We start from the raw sequence: 7,320 nt of genomic DNA, 5'->3' as shown, positions 1-7,320 counted from the left end.
TTGGCCAGGCTGGTCTTGAACTCCCAACCTCAAGCGACCTACCCACCTCGGCCTCCTAAAGTGCTGGGATAACAGGCGTGAGCCCATGCTCGGCTCCCTTTTTTTTTTGAGATGGAGTTTTGCTTTTGTAACCCAGGCTGGAGTGCAACGGTGCGATCTCAGCTCACTGCAACCTCCTCCTCCCACATTCAAGCAATTCTCCTGCCTCAGGAGTAGCTGGGATTACAGGCACATGCCACCATGACCAGCTAAATTTTTTTGTATTTTTAGCAGAGATGGGGTTTTACCATGTTGGTCAGGCTGGTTTTGAACTCCTGACCTCAAGTGATCCACCCGCCTCAGCCTCCCAAAGTGCTGGGATTACAGGCGTGAAGCCACCACACCTGGCCAGAGAGTTTGTAAATTTAACAGCCTAACAAAGTCTTTAAAGTTATACCTCAACAAATTAGATTATTATTCTGAAACCTGTAAAAATCTCCCATTCAAATTTAATCTTTAGCATTCTAAAGGCCATGAACCCTTTTCACAAAAACAAAATGGATTAACATTGGCTGGGCGCTGGTTTCTTTTCAAGCAATTTCTATGTATTTCCTCATTTCCTCACAATGAGCAGACACAGATCCCGTTCAATGAAGGCCCAGTGGCACCAAGAGTAAAGGCCGGCTGGCAGGGGCTAGCTTTGTCAGGATCAGGCTCCCCACGTGGAGAGCCACGGCTGAGCGAGAGGGTGCCAGGGTGCAGCCCTTTCAACCCAGTGCCACCGCCTCCAGCTGGCAATCTGGGCTCCCGAGCTCCCTGATGGGCAGGTGGTGGCAACTCTGTCAGACCCACATCTCCTTCTGCTTCTGCCCTTTACTTTTCACTGGTGTCACTCTCCAATAAATCTTCTGTACACAGCCCATTTCAGAGTCCGCATCCTGGAGAACCCAATTTGAGATCACTGGTTTCCCCATTTTACATTTGAGAACAATGTAACAATGTGCACACCGGGCATAGTGGCTCATGCCTGAAATCCCAGCACTTTGGGAGGCCAAAGCGGGCGAATCACCTGAGGTCAGGAATTCGAGACCAGCCTGACCAACACGGAGAAACCCCGTCTCTACTAAAAGTACAAAAATCAGCCAGGCCAGGCACAGTGGCTCACTCCTGTAATCCCAGCGCTTTGGGAGGCAGAGACAGGTGGATCACTTGAGGTCAGGAGTTCAAGATCAGCTTGACCAACATGGAGAAACCCCATCTCTACTAGAAGTACAGAAATCAGCCAGGCCAGGCACAGTAGTGTCTCACGCCTGTAATCCCAGCACTTTGGGAGCGCAAGGTGCGCAGATCACTTGAGGTTGGGAGTTCAAGACCAGCCTGGCCAATATGGAGAAACCCTGTCTCTATTAAATAAAATTACAGGTGTGTGGTGCCACACACCTGTAATCCCAGCTACTTGAAGGCTGAGGCAGGAGAATCACTTGAACCTGGAAGACAGAGGTTGAGGTGAGCCAAGATCGTGCCACTGCACTCCACACTGGGCGACACAGCAAGACTCCATCTCAAAAAAGAAAAAAGAAACTACTGGATATCCATTCTCCATTCTCAAGCCCTCAAAAGCACCCATCCCATGAAACTCCAGGAGTCCCCAAGCTGTGTTCTGCCTGTCCCTCCAGTTCTACAGGGGTCAGGCTCAGCCCTCTTCCCGATTCACTGTGCCTGAGCAATTTCAGCTACACTGTGGCTAAGGTATGCAAAGGGAGGTGAGCCAGATCGCAAATCTGTAAACATTAACTGAAAAACTAAGGCTTGAAGGATTAACTGGGCTTTCACAAATGTCCTAAGGGCTGAACACTAAGTCTACACTTCACAATTCTTCAAAGGAAGGATGTTCAGGGAAGGCCCTCAGCCCGCACACTGGCTCACAGAGAGGTAGTCTGCCGAGAGCGGGTCAGGTCCCTGTTGACCGTCAGCAGGAAACGTTTGGTGGCGCCTTGCGCAGAGCGCTTCCCGTACTTGGTGTTTGTCCTCTGAACCCCCAGCACACTGGCCTGGTGGCTAACACTGTGACATGCAGCCAGGGACCGGACCGGTGCTGTTCCAGCTCCAGGAAAAGACCAGACACCAGGAGGGGCCGCCGCACCTAACCAGCTGCACACGTGCCATTTCCTAATTCTGACAGAGCCCTGATAGAAACTGTAGAAACTGAGAACTTCACTTCAGTGTGGGGGAAAAGAAGACAGTATTAAAAGACTGGGTTCTTATTACAGAAAATTTACAACAGGACATTTCCTGGAAAAGGTTAAACATACTTACCTTTAAATTTTGATCTGATATTTGCCAGTTCCTTGTTTATCCTTTTTATTTCTGCTTCTTTACTTTTGCCTAAAAAAAAGAACAAAAGGCATTTTTATTTTAACTGATTTCTAAAGAAACACCATTTCCCTGATAAGACTGACACTCAGAACTCACGAATGGGTTGAGGCCCCACTTCAAGGCAGGAGAAAAGCCAAAGCAGACACCTGCCTCCAACCCAGAGCCGGCAGGAAGGGGCTGCAGCAGGGCTGGGGTCGGGGCCCAGCAGAGGGGAGCACCTGGGTCAGGACAGCGAAGGAGCACGTCCTGAACCGCCCGGCCGGCCGCCGCACACCCAGGGGTGCTCCACAGCACCATTTCTAACTCTACCTTTTTACCAAGCTCAGAACTCAAATACCTGCCGGACGTTTGCCATGATAAACTGTCATCCACTAATAACACAGCGGTTTACTCCTAAAATCAACTTTTACTGCCAAAAGTACACAATTTTACCACCATAGGCTTCCAATTTTCTTTTATAAATTCACCTCCACAGTTTCCTCCTGGATCAACTGCAGTTGCAAAATAGATGCAGCCTCTGCAACACGCATCCTTCAAGACTCAGCTCAGATGTGCCCGTTAAAATAAAGGCTGGGCCCATCAGCCTGCCTCCTCTGCCGTATGGACTGAATGTTTCTGTCCCCCCAAAATTCGCATGTTGAAGCCCTAAACCCAATGTCATGGTATCTGAAGATGGAATCTTTGGAAGGTGACTGGGTTTAGATGGGGTCATGAGGTGGGCCCTCATGATGGGATGAGCATTCCTACAAGAAAAGTCCTCAACAAATACGGTTAGGTACTAATATCATTAATAACATTAGGAGTGCTCCCACCAACAGGCCCAAAGGCTAGCTTCTGTCCAAAGCAGGAAAGACTGATCTACTCGGTCTATCTGTTGATAGATGTTACGACCTATCTGTTACAAAATCTAGTCATTTAAAATAGTCTTTCTTTTTGGCTTATCCATCCCCAACAGCAATCAAAATACCTGAATTGACACATTTCAATTTCATGTCTCTTACTTAGTCTCTTACTTAGTTTCATGTCTCTTACTTAGTTACAGGTACCTTAGTCCGCTCTGGCTGCCATGACAAAACACCCCAGGCTGGGTGGCTGAAACAGTTTATCTCACAGTCCTGGAGGCTGGAAGGCTGTGGTCCGTGCACCAGCAGGGTGGTTTCTGGTGAGGGCTCTCTTCCTGGCTTGCAGACAGCCACCTTCTGTGTGCTCACGTGGCCTTTCTTTGATGCATGCTTATGAAGTGAGCACACTCTCTCTTCCTCTTATAAGGCCACCAACCCTACAGGATTAGGATCCCACCCCTGTGACTTCATTTAACCTTAACTGCCTCCTGAAAGCCCTATCTCCAAATCCAGTCACACTGAGGTTGGGGCTTCAGCACACGAACTGGGGTGGAGCCACGGAGGCAACTCAGTGCACAGCTAGAGGGAATCTTAAAGACAGACTGACGCATCTGTTCCATAAATATCCACTGAACACCTACAACTGTCCACACACTGTGCTGGGCACCAAGGCACAAGGATGAGCAAAAACAGTCATGGTCTCTGTTACCCTCATGGAAGACACAGTCTGGTAGAAGACTGTTACTGATCAAGAAGTCGCACACCTATTTAATCACCATGTACCGCATAAGGAAAGAGATGAAGCTAGGAGGGATTACGATACAGGGAGCAGGTCTGCGCTGCAGGGCAAACAGTGGTTTGTAGGAACACGAGGGTTTTCCTACAAAATCTGGTAAGTCCACTTTGATAATATACGACTGTGATATTATACGGACATGCTGGGTCTGTCCACAGTTCCTGGCTCACAACTCTCACAGCTCTTACTGTGATATTAAACGGACATGCTGGTTCTGTCCACAGTTCCTGGTGATATGTTGGTTCTGTCCACAGTTTCTGGTGATATTATACAGACATGCTGGTTCTGTCCACAGTTTCTGGTGATACTATATTGACATGCTGGGTCTGTCCACAGTTCCTGGCTAACAACTCTCATAGCTCTTGGTATTTTTCCCCAAGGCAGGCCCTGAGACTAGCAAGGGACTCTAACACCCCCCACCTTTCTGTCTTGGAGCTGGCCACAAATAAATTCTCTGACCTACCTTGTCTGACTGTGGGTCACAAGACCCCCATTTCTCAAGGGGCCCTGCCCCACACCCCGGGGGAGGAATGCTACACAGAGAGGCCAGGAAGAATCTGCACAGACAGGCTCTGCTGGGTTTAGATCACACCCTTTTGGTCCAGTCCCATTTGTACACTGCCGTCAATCATGCCTATCCAATGAAGTCTCCACAAAAGGCCCAGGCGGACAGGGTTTGGGGAGCGTCCAGATAACTGAACACACGGGGATCCCTGGAGGGACATGGAGCAGCCATGCCCCAGTACCATGCCCTACGCATCACTTCACCTGCACCCTTCGTACTAGCCTTTATGATCAAATAAACGTGTTTCCCTGAGTTCTGTGAGCCACTCTAGCAAACTAATTGAATCCAAAGGGGGGGTCATGAGATGTCCATTCACAGTCTGTCGTGCAGGAGCGCAGGTCACAACCTGAGGCTTGAGGCTAACATGAGAAGTAGGAGGCAGTCCTGGGACTGCCCTGTGGGGTCTGACACTACCTCCAGGTAGACGGTGTCAGAATCGAGTTGGAGGACACCCAGCTGGTGCCCACTGCAGAACGGATTGCTTGTTTGCTGATGGGGAGAAATCCCCACATATTTTGGGGTCACAGAAGTCTTCTGTGTTGTAGTGGGACAGCAGAGGAATAATAGCTTAAAGTCTTTTCTCAGCTCACACCCATGAAATTTGGGAATTCTCCATTGTACAAAAGAGGGAAAATGCACATTAGACATGCGACAATCAAACTTTCAGTACATGCTAAATCTATTGCTAAATGGCCCTTGCTCAACAAATACTTGCATGTACGTCACAAGCCAGGCATGGGAGAGAGACGAGACCACGTGTAGTTAAACTCTACCTGGACCAGCCGTGAAAACTAAGGCTTAAAGAGTACAAAGTGATCTTAATAGGGACACACGTTTAACAAGCACTGTCAAAATACAATTATTCATCACACAGGGTAAGGTGAGTTGTGTGCAAAAACAAGTTGGTGTACATTTAAGTCACTTTTCATTCTTATTTTTTATTTTTTAAAAAATTAAAAATATGGCCAGGAGCGGAGGTGCCTCATCCGAGGCAGGTGGATCGCCTGAGGTCAGGAGTCTGAGACTAGCCTGGCCAACGTGGTGAAACCCCGTCTCTACTGAAAATACAAAAATTAGCCAGGTGTGGTGGCAGATGCCTGTAGTCCCAGCTACTTGGGAGGCTGAGGCAGGAGAATCACTTGAACCTGGGAGGCAGAAGTTGCAGTGAGGTGACACAGCAAGATTCCGTCCCAAAAAAGAAAAAAAAGAAAAAAGAAAAAACAGAGACAAGTTCTCACTGTGGTATTTGGGCTGGTCTCGAACTCCTGAGCTCAAGCAGTCCTCTCACCTCGGCCTCCTAAAGTGATGGGATTACAGGTGTGAGCCACTGCACCTGGCCCTAAGTCACTTTTTTAAAGCAACAATAAATCTGACTATTTAAAAAACCTTCTCAAGTGAGTCTTTGGTTTAAGGATCTCTGGCTGAAGTAAAAGGCCTCCGCAGCAACCCATCCATATCAGAACATGGCACAAGCGGCCCCGCCAGGCCTGGTGCGCACAGATCAGAGGACAAAGAGTTCACCCCTGCCCTACGCAGTCACGGGGCCTAACGCAACCACTGCTGCTTCCAAAACTGATCTTGCCTCCCCCACAAGACAAGCTCCCTCCTCCAGAACATCGTTTGTCTTTTACCACACATTTGCTAACAAATAAGGCTGAATGTTTCCTGAGTTGAACAAACACTCCTTTGAGCCAGTCCTGCCCTAGAAAACTCCAGATGGACAGGTGGTCAGAACAGGAAAATCAAGTGCCTATGAGGCAGCTCCCCCACCCAGCACTGCCCCAGGTGCTGGGAACACACCAGCTTCTGCCCTCAGAGGACCTTCAACAAGACACAGACACACCCAAACCTCCTGTCCCCGTCTATTCCCAGCCCTGAAAGCTGCTCACGGCAGTGACCCCTGGGCAGGCTGCCCAGTCTCAGCATCCCCACTCCTCTCTGTATGATGGCTGACCAGCGGATGGCTCCCAAGAAAGCAGGGCAGCAGGCACAGGAGGATGCTGGCAGCCTGACGCCCCCCAGGATGACAGGTTTTTTGAACTTGGCTGAAAGTCATGAAAACAGTGTCTTGGGAGCTTCTGCCACACAAAGCCTGCAGGAGGCTTCACACGGCTGGGACTGCGCATGAGTGAAGCACTCTGCACTGGGTGCAGTGTGTCAGTGTGCGTGTGCCTCACGTGTGCATGCCACTGTGTGTGCACGTGTGTGTGCACCACTCACTGTGTGTGTACATGTGTGCTTCTCACAAAGGTGTACACAGATCTGTGCTATTAAGTCTGCAACTGGGGACCTTGTGCTCTCTCCCTGTCATGTGCCCTCTACTTTACCCACCCAAACACCAGGGAAAGAAGCCACTCTGAGGGGGAACCTATGTTGTCCAGAATCAACAGAGCTCAGATCCAAAGCAGAAATAATACAAACCTGGGGGCAGGAGACAGAGAAAGTAATACTACATGAGCTAAATCAACTTTCCTAAGCAGAATCTACAGATTTTACGTAAGGTCGCGAAATCAGAAACGAAGAGCACATAATGTAGAGTTACAGAGGTAACCGGCAGGAGACACAGGCCGTTACACCCGTCTCCTCTGTGGAACAAACACACAGACAAGCCACAGCTTCTCATCCACAGCTTTAATTGCCCAATTTTCAACACACACACACACACACACACACCAAATACACACATACACAAATACACACACAAACACAAATACACACATACACAAATACACATACACGTACACACCAAATACACACATACA

The 7,320-nt window shown here is 48.9% G+C and overlaps 1 protein-coding gene across 1 annotated transcript in view; it reads right to left on the bottom strand.

The window, feature by feature from the left end:
* Positions 1-7,320, bottom strand: part of AP2A2 (adaptor-related protein complex 2, alpha 2 subunit) — a 92,615-nt gene that overhangs the window by 56,841 nt on the left and 28,454 nt on the right. Inside the window, exon 2 of the mRNA XM_011993856.1 lies at positions 2,296-2,364. Within this exon, the coding sequence (XP_011849246.1) occupies positions 2,296-2,364 (69 nt within the window). The remainder of the gene's footprint in view (positions 1-2,295; positions 2,365-7,320) is intronic.

This window comes from Mandrillus leucophaeus, unplaced genomic scaffold (assembly GCF_000951045.1).
Source record: "Mandrillus leucophaeus isolate KB7577 unplaced genomic scaffold, Mleu.le_1.0 Scaffold435, whole genome shotgun sequence".
Taxonomy (NCBI): domain Eukaryota; kingdom Metazoa; phylum Chordata; class Mammalia; order Primates; family Cercopithecidae; genus Mandrillus; species Mandrillus leucophaeus.
This window is presented reverse-complemented; position numbering and strand designations above follow the sequence as displayed.